Source organism: Harmonia axyridis, chromosome 2, assembly GCF_914767665.1.
Source record: "Harmonia axyridis chromosome 2, icHarAxyr1.1, whole genome shotgun sequence".
Taxonomy (NCBI): Eukaryota; Metazoa; Arthropoda; class Insecta; order Coleoptera; family Coccinellidae; genus Harmonia; species Harmonia axyridis.
Genome location: NC_059502.1, coordinates 18,118,239 through 18,132,753, shown reverse-complemented (window position 1 = coordinate 18,132,753; position 14,515 = coordinate 18,118,239). Strand labels below are relative to the sequence as shown.

Sequence of the window (14,515 nt, the reverse complement as noted above, 5' to 3'; positions counted from 1 at the left end):
ATACCCTGAAATCAATTTTTCCTTTTCTAAATCGAACATATTGCAATTCGAAATACAAAAAACAGTTTCTAAATATGAAGGTCGTTTTCTGAATTTCAAATTTCCTATTCTGAATAACAACTTGCTTTTCTAAATTACATTTTACGCTTTCTGAATTACAATTGGAAAAGGTGTAGAAAGTACATTATCGAAAGTTTCGGTGTTGGGTAGTATACGCAGAATGTACATGTTCATTTCGGAAAGTCATCGAAGTAACCCTTACAATATCAATATCCGAAATCTGGCGTTTGACCTGGTCTTTATCGATTTTCAAGCGTAATGCTTCTAAACGACTCAGACCGCAGGGCTCAGATTTAATGGTGCGAGAAATCGTCGCACAGACTCAAAACAATATATTATATTTAGCGTCCATTCTCAACTTCCGAAATTCCTCCTCAAAATTACACCGTTACTACAAGCGCTCGTACATTATCCAGGACACATTCCAAACAACAATCTACTGTTAAACCTAGTTGTATCTCTTCGTTCCATATCAGTGAAAGGGCCTTGCTTCTACAGGAATTCCTTTTCGATAAAGGAATCTGCAAATTCCCCAAGTTATTTTACGTTGGCCGGCGATGCTGAGGCTAAAGTATGAAGGTAATATTCTTCGGGACATAATAATATTGCTAGGGTCATGGTGGAGAAGGGAGATGTGCAGGAATTTCGGTACTTGGTCTCATAAGCATTATTTCGGAATAAATGGAAGTTAAATATAGTGGCTTTTCCATGGTATTCATCAAGTATCTATAAAATTTTTTTTCTGCAAGTTATAGGATATAAAATCATTGTTTGGGTCTATACGTTGTGCTGCAATGGTCTACTCGACTATAATCTCATTAATAATATATTGCTTATGTGTGCAGCGCATTACTCTGCCAAAAAAAGAACCATATCTTATATTCATTGAAGTCAAAATGCTTTAACGACAAATTCATTATGGTGGCAGTATTGTATGTAGCAAAAACGAAGAATTTTTTATTTCATGCTATACCAGCTTGTTATTCTGTTTTTATTGTCTAATATCCTACTTCATCAGTCAGTATACAGGGTGAGTCAATAGTGCTAGATCGGTCAATAACTCCTGTATATTTTGAACTAAAAAAATGATTCAAATTTTGACTGGATCGAAAGCACTCACCGCATAAGCTTAAATTCTTTTTGACTGACAGAGACTGGTCCAAAAGTGATGAAACACAATATCATTCTGTTTTTATATTTCCAATAAGATGTGTTCTCAAAAACATGACAACTAAATGAAAAACCTTAATTCTATAAAAAATAATTTGGAACAGAAGAAAACTCACAAAAATTTCACAAATAGCTACCATTTTGCTCAATGCATCTATGTGTTCATTTAAATCAGAAGTTATTGATTTTTTTTTCATTTATTTCTTATTTTTCAATTTGTTGCAAGCATCTTCGATTATCTGAAGAACGTTTTATCGTTTATTATTGTCGAGTAAACTTCTCATTTCAAGTAACCCCTAACAAAATAATTGAAAGAAATTAAGTCAGGGCTCCTTGCAGGCCATTTATGAGGTCCACCCTTACCTATCTAATTTAACAATTCGTATAATTTTCGTTCAAGAAATTTTTCACAATGGCCTTGAAATGTAGTGAACCCCCGTCGTGTTGAAAATGCTTGCCTCCGACATCAACAGCTGTATCAAGAAAAACAGGTAAAATATTGTGAAGAAAATTAAAATAAACTTAGCCAGTTGAAAATGACGTACGGAACAAGCAATCCATTATTATAAGCACCACACCAAAGCATTAAATGAAAACCTGTATTGTAAATGGGTCTGTTTTCTAGCAAAAGGATTTGCTTTGGCGAAGACTTTTTTAAATAATTAATACCATCCCTAGTGAATTGTGTTTCATCGCTAAATAAAAATCTGTATAAAATTATTTGTTGAAATATCCATATAAAAAATAGTCGAGCGATTTCATCGCCTAACTCTAATTTCTTTTCCTATTACTACTAGTTTTATTGAGTATTAAAATCGCATGTGGAAGTTCTAGAAATACCTCGCTCCCTTAAGGTTTTTCTTCTTTATTCGAATATGCTATCAAATTCAAGAAATTTTTATATACAGAATGTTTTTTTCGTTGAATCTTATTTATCAATTTTTCCTAGACTGGACCTGAAAAAAAACAGTTGCTTTGTCTGTATGAAGTAGTTGTTGCAGAGAATAAACGTAACAAATATCATGAAAATGTATAGGGTAGTACGGAAGTAATGGGTAATTGAATGAATGAATGGACAAAATTGATAACACACTCTGTATCTTGATTATGAAGAGAGATGGCCCCTTCAAATGGTTATTCTGACTCGTCTCAGTGTCCTCTATCTACCCTTAGCTTCCACCCATTTACCAGTGAATTACCCTGTATACATCATGATTGAATAAACTCAAACTATCGAAAAGTGTTGAACACTTGTTTCGAGATAAGTAAAATAAGACAAAAAAGAAATACACAAATGAAAGGTAGGCAACATTAAGTAATTGTATATACATCTAAAATCAACAACAATGGAAAAGTCCACGCGCATAATGCAAAGCTATGACATACAATGCACAAAAGATCTAAAAATTGCACACAAACACAACATCAACTCCGCAGTTCAACCAGATCGGCAAATACTCCCCGACGCTGGGTCATGATGAATGATCTCAACCTGTTTCTGAATCTCGATAATCCAGTGATGTGCTGAATCTCTTGAGGTATAAAATTGTATAACCTTGGGGCAGTATAAGAAAATGATCGCTGTCCAACACATTTTTGCACCCTCGGTAGAATGAAAAACTTTCTTCCTCGGGTCTCATAGGAATGTATGGGCAAAGAAGAACTCTTTTCGCCGCAACGGTATTTCATGGTGATACTGAAGTAGTACAACTGTCGAATATCAAAAACCTGTGCTTCCAAAAACAAACCATCGGATGGGTATCTAGGATCTTTACCAAGAATCGTCTTCAAAAACCGTTTCTGCAAGACTTCAAGTTTGAGGATATGAGTCTTCAAAGCATTCCCCCAACAAACTATACCATAACGCAGATGACTCTCGACCAGAGCATGATACAAGATCTTCAACTGATGAACAGTAAGTAGACTCTTCAAGTATTTGAATCTATGTAGAATAGTTCTTAACTTGTTACATACAAATTGTATATGCTCATTCCATTTCAAATTGCAGTCCACCATCACACCCAGGTACTTCACTTTTTCTTCGGGCAGCATTGTACACTGTTCTCCTACTGTGGTAATATTGATAGATCTAAAAGATGGCGTCCCAGATCTATTACAGCTGAATGGCAGGTAAGATGTTTTCTTCAAGTTGACCGTGAGTAATTTATGTTCGAGCCAATTTTTCAGCTGAGGGAAACCTGTCTCTACAATGATCCTGAGATTCTCCCAAGTATCTGCTTTATAAAAAACTACAATGTCGTCCGCAAATCCGCAAATCTACAATAAGCTGCTGAGTGAGGTTTATTCCGTGTAATTCTCTGAATTCCAAGCTACCTCGAAATATTCAAATCGAACATAACCAACGATACCTAACTGTGAATATTCAATCAAAACACAGGCAACTTCATCTCATTTGAATGAACGATGAGGGTTGTTGATTCATAACATAACTCACGCAAAATCGTTGTAGGCTGTAAACATACGTGGAATCTTGGACTGGGGAGATATTATCTCCAATGCATTTCTCAGGCAACTCATGCTTTTTGGGAAACATTCCATCTTCCCATTAGATGAGAGGAGTTATGATAGATGGTATCAACCATGATGTTTGTACAAAGTTCCATTGTGAATAGTTCCAAAGTTCCGCGTCCCAAAGTTGACTACAATTCCCTCGACTTGCTCCAAATTACACAACACATACAGAAACAAATGACGGGCCGACCGCAGGGACCCCTACGTTATTACTGAACATTGTAGATGATTGGAACGAAAAATATGGTTGTCAGGGGAATTTTTTTTTATAACTAAATCGACACTGTCTGAAATAACTTGACACATTTCAATCAGGCAGTTTGTCTCCAATGATCAATATTCATACTTTCATCGTCATATACATATACGAGTGCATATGCACATCGTGCATTCCAAAAAAAAAAACCGACCCAAGGTAAGCAAATATTTTGGGTTCAACCGTAGTTGTACAATTCCATCAGGAAACCTGACCTTGCTTTAGGATATATCCGATATTATACAGGGTGGCCACTTTTTCAATGGGATTGTATTGGTAACTTTTGAACCATAAAAGTTAGAAGGTCGGTCAAATGGAGAAAAAGTTGAATGCATAGAAGCATTGTCGAGCAGTTCAAACAAATCGAAATTATCAGGGCCGGTTATTGAGATATCATAAGAAAAGTGAATTTTGTCATTTTGATTTTTCTTAATTTCCCACTTTATTTCAAATATTATCAAAAAATGTTACAGGAATTTCTCATTCGACAGTAAATTATCCTCAATATGACTTAATCAGATTTCGTATCCATTGTTTCGTACTCTCTGGGCCACTCTCAACCTCATTTTTTTCAATAAGGACCTGCATATTTTATGACACTTTTCGAAATTACTTTTAACGCTGAATTCAACGATATATCATACTATATCATTTAAAGTTGATTTTCAGGTGATTTTGACCCTTATCCAGATTTCTTGGTGGATATGTAAGAAAAAACAAGTCTATCAACGATATCAATGTTCTGAGCCAAATTCAATTGAACCCAGAACAAAAATCGAAAACTGTGGCCAGTAAATGCAATTCATCAAAAACTGCTGTTAATAAAATAATCAAGAGACGCGAATACAATGATTTTAAATTTAAATACCAAGCCTTGCAAAAATTATATCGTAATGATCTCAAAATAAAGTTCGATTATGTAATTTGTTTCGAAGGAACATATGACAAATCCAACAATAGTGATTCCTCGCGAGAAAATTGAGAATGTATTGAAGGAGACAAAATAAGCAAATGTATAAGAAATATGGGTTCCAGAACCGTAAAGTTCATTTTACAAAATGTTGGACATTTCAAACACTAACTTTATTAATTTTCATTTACTTTCGAATAATCATTTGATTTTTCTCTCACTAGATGATAGTTTCGTTTGATTATTATGAATTGAAATATGTTAATAATTATTACTTGATTCTTCCTTTGATTCTAATATGTTCCATTCAGTTCAAGATGAGTAAGTTGATTTTCCTATCGAAATGTATTGCATCTTGTTAATTCAACTAAAGGTACCTAAATGTTATACAGATTCGACCCAAAGAAAATTGGATAAGGGTCAAAATCACCGGAAAATCAACTTTGATTGACATTGTATGATATGTCGTTGAATTCAGCGTTAAAAGTTATTTCGAAAATTGTCATAAAATATGCAGGTCCTTATTGAAAAAAATGAGGTTGAGGGTGGCCCAGAGAGTACGAAACGTTGGATACGAAATCTGATTAAGTCAAATTGAGGATAATTTACTGTCGAATGAGAAATTCCTGTAACATTTTTTGATAATATTTGAAATAAAGTGGGGAAAAAAGAAAAATCAAAATGTCAAAATTTACTTTTTTTTTGATATCTCAATAACCGTCCCTGATAATCTCGATTTGTTTTTCTATGAATGCAACTTTTTCTCCATTTGACCGACCTTCTAACTCTTATGGTTTAAAAGTTACCAATACAATCCCAATGAAAAAGTGGCCACCCTGTATAAGTGAGTTTCTGATGAACCAATAGAATCCGTAATTTTCCCATAGTTACATCATATTGATAAATGGATATACCGTTGACAACGTGGTATAATCGTTTTGGTGTTTTGCCTCCTGCCATATTGGGATCATTTCCATAGTAACATTCTTGGACGTTCGCCAAAAAATAATAAAGTCAAGCTCAGTGAAATGTCGTCGAATTATCAAAATGCAGTGATTTGGTTATAGTTATTGAAATTATTCGTTATATAATAGTAACGAATACCAACTAGAGCATAGACAATATATTTCGATTATACGAACCTCTTCACTCGACGTAGTTCGAGCTGCGCTCTCGTGATGTTTCGCGAACTACGTCTCGCGAATAGGTGTTTGATCGAAAATTATCTATGATATTGGGTTATTTTATTATAATGTATAATGCACAAATTTTCAATGAGAAATCTTTACCTATATGTGTACTCGTAGATCTCGAATTTTTTTCTGAAATAATGACAAGTCACAATATATTCAATTCGAATTTTGAAAAGCTACAAATAACTCAAAAACTGAAGAATGTGTAAATAACATTACGAGCAGGGCCGCCGCCAGGACCGGTATCCGGACATTTTGCCGGGGCGCCAAATTACAGGGGCGCAAAGTCTGTTAACACAACAAGACATAATTTTTAACACAAAAATGTTTTCGTAGTCTCAGTGAAAATAACACTAAATCAATATAATTTTCTATTACGAATAATTCATTACAATTCTTGAATTGTAAAATTTAGTTATCCAAACATCGAATTTTAGTTCTTTATGTGTTTTCCGTAAGTCACAGACTACTCCTCACAGTGAGGTTTTTCCTCATTTAAGATTTTTCCTCGATAACTCTTAAAGTATTAATTTCAACTATTGGGTTTGCTTGAGTAACCCTCACTATTTTAGTACGTAAAATCGACTTAAATAATAAAAAATATAGGTTCTAATTTGAAAATGTTGAGTTTTGATAAATTTGAGTTGTAGAATTTCATGATCTTTTTATGAACATCCTGTACATTTTTGGTCCAAACCGCAAACAGTCTTATAATACTACGTATTTAAAGAATCGAAAAAAAAAAACAATTTTTTCGAAAAAAGCTTTTTCTGCCGAAAAATTCAAAAGAATGTGAGTCCTCATCGCCACCATTTTTTTCATAAGAATCCCATTATTTCATATTGCCGAAATTTTCGTCAAAAAAGCTATCTAATGATGAAATAATAAACTGTGTGCCATTTGAAAAAAGGAAGTGCTAGTCTGTTTCCGTTATAACCGAAAGTTGTAGAGATCTGAAAATATTTTAGGGAGAAGGATCATTGTCTCAAACCCCAATATGCAAATTTTTAGCTCCAAATTATGATTAGGTTTCCATAAACGTCTAATAGGCCATCCCGGTGAATCCCCCTGTATAAGCAAAAAACGAATTAGCACTTATATAATTTATTTTCATCCATCGTAAACAACAGAAATTAAATTACTAAATTAAGAATTTTCAATAATTCAGCCCTTTAAATTGATGACAAAAGACACAAATGACAATAATTTTCGGATGATAACGAAAGACTATCAAACGTGTCACCTGAGCAATCCCTAGTCAATATAACCAAATGGGCTATATAATCGATAGACATTTCAAATGAATGAAAACTGACGCATGATAGATATTCATGAATGCTAATGCGAGATTACCAAATATGCCACTACAACACTCCTAATTCTAATAATTCGATATGATCAATTATGTTAAAGGGGATGTTATATGTGGACAATTCAAATACCGATATGATATCTAAAATTCCATAACCAATCAACCAATAGATGGATTGATCCGAATCATTTTAAAAAAGGTCATACACAAAGATTCGTTTTTTTCTATGATCAAAAATTATTCAACGGACTCCCGTTCAATCTGAAAAATTTAAATATGAGAAAATTTGAGACGGAACTCACGGAATATATGTTCAGAAATCCTTTCGTTTTCAACATTTATCTCGGAGGGAGAGAGATTTTTATAATTTTGTAGGAGATAAGCATGTAAATATAGTGTATTCAAATATGTATAATGAAGAATAAGTTTTGTCAAGGGACGCTGCCAATTTTCGTCTTCATCATTAACTCCTAGAGATATATATTTTTCATTGAAGGGCAAAACTCAAAACTATAATATTTAGGGGAAATGCGGACAAAACGACATATGCGGACAAAATGAACTTTTAAATTTTTTCAAAAGTGGTGCTGTATAGCTCGGGGTTTCACAGTGATTCAGTTTCTGCTAGTGATGATGGCAATCCTGCGAAGACATTGACATCCTTCTGTCTGTTTCACTGGTGCAATAGCTACAAATTTGTTTACGTCGGTTGAATTTTTTTTGTTTACTTGGTTTCTGAATTGCTTCTGGAGAATGTCATTACGATATTCGTTGTTTTTTATGTATTCTTGTTGGTAATGTTATGATGTAATAATATGTATAAGTTTTAAGATGGATATTAGTTTTGTTTCGAAATTATGCTTCAATATCATAAAAAGTAAGTATCGGACAAAATGACATACTATCCTGATGAACAAAATGACATAGTATGTCATTTTGTCCGATACATATCAAGAAAATATTTTTTTGGAAATAATATGGAATTTTGTTGTTTGATTTTCACGTGGAACTGATGAGCCCATTTTTATGTTGTATTGAACTCATTTTGCATTTAACATACGTGATATAACGTGAAATTCTGGTATATATCTTGTAAAAAATACGATATCCTTCCCTAATGAAATTCTTTCACTTCACTTCCTCCAATGACAAGTCATAAGAAAACCAGAAGCTTGCAAATGCACCTTAACGCCTTATTTTAACAAAACCAAGGCTAAATCTGCATCGACCATTCCACCCAAGAAGAAGAAACAAGAAATTACTGAAACATTTTTCAATGATAAAAAAAACCCTGTGGTAAAAAAACAAGGCCGTTGAAAAATTAAAAAGTCGTTGACGATGAAGAATACGACACTGAACCGTTTCAAATCAACAATAAAAACGTAAATGTCGATGACTGCCCCTGCATTTATTGCGATGACGTTTTTTTTTTTCGTTTCATACCTAGTGAGCTGTGGCTGCGTTGCATGCAGTGTTTTCACTGGGCTTATACATCGTAAGCTTTACTGTCTCGAGAACCAAAACCTCCATATTTTCGAACTTTCATTCAAATATTATGTTTGTCATTATGTCTATTACTAGTATGTCATTTTGTCCTTAGTATACGGACGAAATGGATTTTGTTAGAAGTCAAAATAATTTTTTTTATATTTTTTTTTTGTAATTCAATTCAATTTTTAGCTCATACTACTTGAAAACAATTAACCAAAGTTAGTATTTAGCACCAAAATAGGAGTATTATTGCGATAACTAAAAATATATGATTGAAAAACAAAACAGTAGGTACCTATGTCATTTTGTCCGCATTTCCCCTAAAAGTAGTAAAATAATATTTCATTCAGTTCCAACCTAACTTTCAGTTGTGAAGTTGAAATTAACGACTATATATCTTCTCAACTTACTTAAGAGGTTCTGTGCTCACACGAAATAAGTTGATTCGAAGAAATTTTGCAGAAGCACAAAGAGAGTAAAGAACCTGACTGCACATTAAAATTTTAAATGGAAGACAATCATCGCCCTATTAGGAGCTACCCCTTATATCATACTCTCTACGATGAACAATAGGGTAAGTTCAACTTCATGTTGATTAGGGCGTAAAATACACAAACCATTCCTATAATAGAAATGATGAAATCTGCCGGCTCAGTTATCTCGTCATTTCTATTTCTTTGAACTCCCTATTTCTCATTAGCCAGGACAAATGCAAAAATATTGCTGGCATTATGAATTATAATTAGAATAATGGCGTAGTTCAACTGAGGAGGCATTGTCCTGATTGTTTTCGTTGTTATTCAATTTTCTCATGGGATCTTCGCTTCTGGATCTCTCTTATCGAACACAATGAGGCATTCGCTCTACAAATGAGCATAGGAACCTGCTAATTTTGGCAATAAAAATCGGGCCGCTTATTATGTTTGATTGTAAATGGATCTATTTCTGATTTTTTCCTTTCGGAAGTTCTTGTCTTCAACGGAAGGATATTCATAAGGTTCTCAATTATTTGAGAAAAATTCCATTAAAAATGATAATAAAAAAAATCAGTTCCAATTAATTATTCCTCATTTTCTAGCCATAATGGTATCACTGTGAATTGATTGGGATAAAGTAACAATTGCAAGATGATCAGTATCACAATTATTATATATAAATCTTGCTTTTTTTGTCTTTGAGCTCTTTTCCGTTTTTGTTGTTATTGCTACTGACTTGTTTCACTCAAAAGAGGGTACAAAATTTTCAGGTTTGCGTATGCTTTGCAGATAGTACCTACTCTTGATATGTTTATGAAAACTGACTCTACTGTCTAGCTCAAAGCGGAGGTATTTTACAGAACTTTTGGTGTTTATGATATTATATGTTCTCCCATTTTATTGAGATTAAGTTGTTTGTAAATTTCCGATTAGAAACAATAGTTTAAGTTTATCTTTCATCTCCAGTAAAATTCCTAGATTTTCTGTAGGTAGTTTCTCAGCATTCAGGCTTGAGAATATAGTGAGGTGTGGAGTCGCTGTATTCTCAGCAAAAAAGCGATTCTTTTGTTTGGATATACTGGGATTTCGTGTATGAAAATGTTAAAAAGAATTGGTTCGAGAACCGATCCTTGTGGGACTCCTGCATTTTTTATTTAGGATGACTTTAAATGTTATTTTTGTTAAATATTAGTTTGAAAGTGTGATTAATGAAGCAGGTATTTTATGTTTAATCACTTTGACCTTTATCTAAAATAGTTTCTATGTCCAGTAGTACCATGAAGGTATTTTTCAGTTTGTTGATGTTGTTGATGGTATCAGTGACGATTCTTGTGATTTGAAGGACGATGTTATGTTTCTTCTTGCAGCCAAATTGTTAAGGATCGCTCATTTCTTCAGAGATTTGCTCAAATACAATTTTCTCTGTTATGTATTTTGCTTATGGTTCATAAGAGGCTGATTGGCATATTGTTGGGAGAGCTAGGTGTTTTTTTTGGCATCATCAATGCTTTTTTCATAACTTTGGTCAATTAAAAAGTATGAGAATTGCGTTTGTAGACCGCGGCACATACTAATATCATCAGAAGGGGATATCAATTTTTTTTCTTGAACTACCTACCAATTATTGGAACTATTATTGAAAATAATATTCAAACTGAAATTTAGTAATCTGTTGCAAAATAGTGAAACGAATTTTCGTAACAAACGTATCAAAGGATGATTTTTTGTGAAATTTCTATGTCATCTACCCCTCAGTTTTCACTGAAATTTTTTGAGTATACATATGACGTGACGATCAACTGAGTTATCCAAAAATTGAGCCTTTATTCAACTCCACTCAGATTTTCCTAGTGTCATAGTCATAATCCGCGCAAAGTTTCTAAATAAATGAAGCTATATGAAGAAATAATTTCTTGAATAACATTACAAAATTCCTTCCAAAATTTGATAATACAGTAATAATGGTAATTATTCAAAATTTCAGAATTCATTTACTGAATTGAGCTTCATTGATTTCTCCATATGATAAGTCCATAAATTGAATCATTTGATAAGATTCGAAAGATAAAAATAAGACATAAGTGTTTTTCAAGAGAACAAGGACCAAACCTGCTCAGCAAATATCATGTTATATTTTGCTATTTGAAAAATAAGTTATTCATTTGCGAAAAAACATTTGCTCACAAAATTCGATACTATATAATAGTTCTCCTCTTCATTTTCCAGTTTTATGGAGGAAGTAATATCTGGAAGGGTAAGCGTTCTAATATATGAATACTATGATATACATGGTGTTCTTAAATTGTACAAACGATTGCTCGGATCATTTTGAAAAAAAAAGTCCTATAAACATGCTTCTTCGAAAACAAAACGTTTAAGGATCGTGTCCCTAGGCCTTTTTTCATGAAATTATTCAAAAAATCGCTCATTTTCCCTTCTACCTCCAAATTGCGAATCACCTTTGTAGCTCTGATATCTGATAAAATAATGTAAGATGTTTGGTCAGTATTTATTTAATATTATCAGTTCAATAGGCATCTATTATGATCGTTGGTTCTGAATCCGCATAGGATGGATAACCTCCATATCCATATTCTGGACGGCCATACCCTTGTGAACCATATCCTGGAGAGCCATATCCTGGAGGACCATATCTTTGTGAACCATATCCTGGAGAGCCATATCCTGGAGGAGCATAATCTGGACCATCATTTCCTGTTGATACATGTATCAAAGTGCTATCTTCATATGCTGGGAGAAAAAATCCTGAAATTTTACTGTGAAGACAGCTCCATACAAGAATGATTAAGGTCCCCTGAAATACAAGTATTGAGTTGAAGAGACCTAGGAGGGCCAAGATAAGTAGAATCAATTTGTGCTAGTGTAAGTTAAATCAACGCATTCGATATAATTACCTTTTACAACTAAATTTGAACTATATCGCACAACCTGAGGTTGGTTTCACATTCAGGTGTACCTAGTAAAGGAACCTTTATAATCACTTTTGATATCAAAAACATTTGTGGTATCCAATTTCGAAATTTTCGTTTGGAATGTAGACAGTATCGTGTAAATTTCATCTTATTCAGATATATTGTACCACATTGAACATGCACAAACATGGAATTCTCGGGATATCCATATCTTTTATTTGTTCATTTTTAATAAAGTTTGTTGGTAAAATTGATATCAAAATATCATTCTACATCTTGGTACTTCGAGTCGAATCAAATTATACAAACTAGATGATTGAATTCAATTAAATTGCTTTGGTATTTCTAAACAAAAATCTCATTGAAAAAAATCATCGTGATTGAGAAAATCTTACCAAAAATACTTATTAATTTATCAACTATTTATATTCAGCGCCAGTAAAGGGTTTTATTGAGATAGGTGATGCTTTTTTACAATTTTGTGAAGTTAGAATCATTCAAATGTGTTCTTGATGATGATAAAATAATATATGAGGTACTTACGTGTAAAATAAATTTGGACATGTTGATTCTGATGGACGCGAAATATTGAATTGGTTGTTTTTCTGGGTTCATTTATAAGATTACCTGTTTATATCGCTTTTCAATCAAAATAATATTGAAAATTGATCGTAAATCTTAATTGATTTTTTTTATTGAAATAATAATATCGAATGCTTTCAATTCGATGATTGATTAGGCAAAAAAATTTTAGCTTAGTGGAAAATATCATATAATATCATACTGTCAATTTTCAGGTTTCAACTAGGCCTAGTCCTCCAGAACCTTCTAATAATTGGCCCATTGAAAAATTCCCGGTCTGATCTACAGATGGCGGTGCTAGTATTGAATCCATATGATTTTTAGTTAGTACCAACCTTCAAACGATACGTGTCAAAATTTGACAGCAGTCCGACCATTAGTTTGTGAGATATTGCGTTGTGAGTGTAGCTACTTTTGTTATTTGAAAAAAGATGGAAAAAAAAAGAATTTCGTGGGCTGACAAAAAATTGCTTTTTGAAGGGAAAAAATACAGTTGGAGGGAAATCTTGGCTTATGAAGAGTTTCCGTGAGTCTGCACCAGGAAAATCAACCATCATTGATTGGTATGCTAAGTTTAAAAGTGGTGACATGAGCACCGAAGACGGCGAACGCAAAAGACGTCCAAAAAGAGGCTGTCTCCTACGGAAAACTGGAAAAAGTTTACAAAATAATTTTGAATGACCGTAAAGTGAAGTTGATCGAGATAGCAGACATTGTAAAGATATCATCTGAACGTGTACATTATATCATTCACGAATATTTGTGCATGAGAAAGCTGTGTGCAAAATGGGTGCCGCACGAGCTCACATTCAATCAAAAGCTACAACGTGTTAATGATTCTGAGCAGTGTTTGAAGCTGTTTGAGTGCAATAAACCTGAATTTTTGGTCGATATGTGACAATGGACATGGCTTCATCATTTTACTCCGGAATCCAATCGACAGTCAGCTGAGTGGACTGCACACGATGAACCGAATCCAAAGCGAGTGAAATAACAACAGTCAGCTGGCAAGGTTATGACATAAGTATTCTGGGATGCGCAAGATGAAATATTCATTTTTTTACCTCCAAAAGGAATAGTAATGGGAGTTATTCTAGATGAAAGAATGAACTTCAACAAACAGATAAAAGAAAACAGAAAAAAGCAAGGCAATTGCTCGGGAGACTGTATCCGCTGCTCAATCCAAAATGTAAACTTTCTTTAGAAAACAAGATGAAGGTAATAAAAATATTGCTAATGGCAAGCATTACGTATGCAGAAGTAACCTGATATATAATATTAAAGACAATAACAAAGACCAGTTACATAGTATACTACATGCAGTAATCAAAACAGCGGTTGTCGCCCCATGATAAATAAGCAACCAACAAATCAGAGAAGAATTGAAAATTTAAACTATTGGAAAAATAGTTAACAAACAAAGAAAGAAGACAATAGGGGCGCTAAAAGAGCATGAAAATAAGGAATTGAGAAATATACTACAAATTGAAATGAGAATAAGAGATAAGAGGAAATACCTCTTTCAAAGAATAGAAGAAAACAGTGACATGCAGTAGGAAGAGAAGTCTCCCAATTAGACAACAGTAGAAAATCGGAGAAA

The 14,515-nt window shown here is 33.4% G+C and overlaps 1 protein-coding gene across 1 annotated transcript; it reads right to left on the bottom strand.

Moving 5' to 3' along the window:
• Positions 1 to 11,890: 11,890 nt before the first annotated feature.
• Positions 11,891 to 13,019, bottom strand: LOC123672812 (peroxisomal membrane protein PEX13-like). Its single transcript, XM_045607109.1, has 2 exons — positions 12,877 to 13,019; positions 11,891 to 12,215 (listed from the first exon to the last, which is right to left on the bottom strand). The coding sequence occupies exons 1-2, from the start codon at positions 12,946 to 12,948 to the stop codon at positions 11,928 to 11,930; spliced, it is 360 nt and encodes a 119-aa protein (XP_045463065.1). The 5' UTR covers positions 12,949 to 13,019; the 3' UTR covers positions 11,891 to 11,927.
• Between the last annotated feature and the right edge of the window lie 1,496 nt (positions 13,020 to 14,515).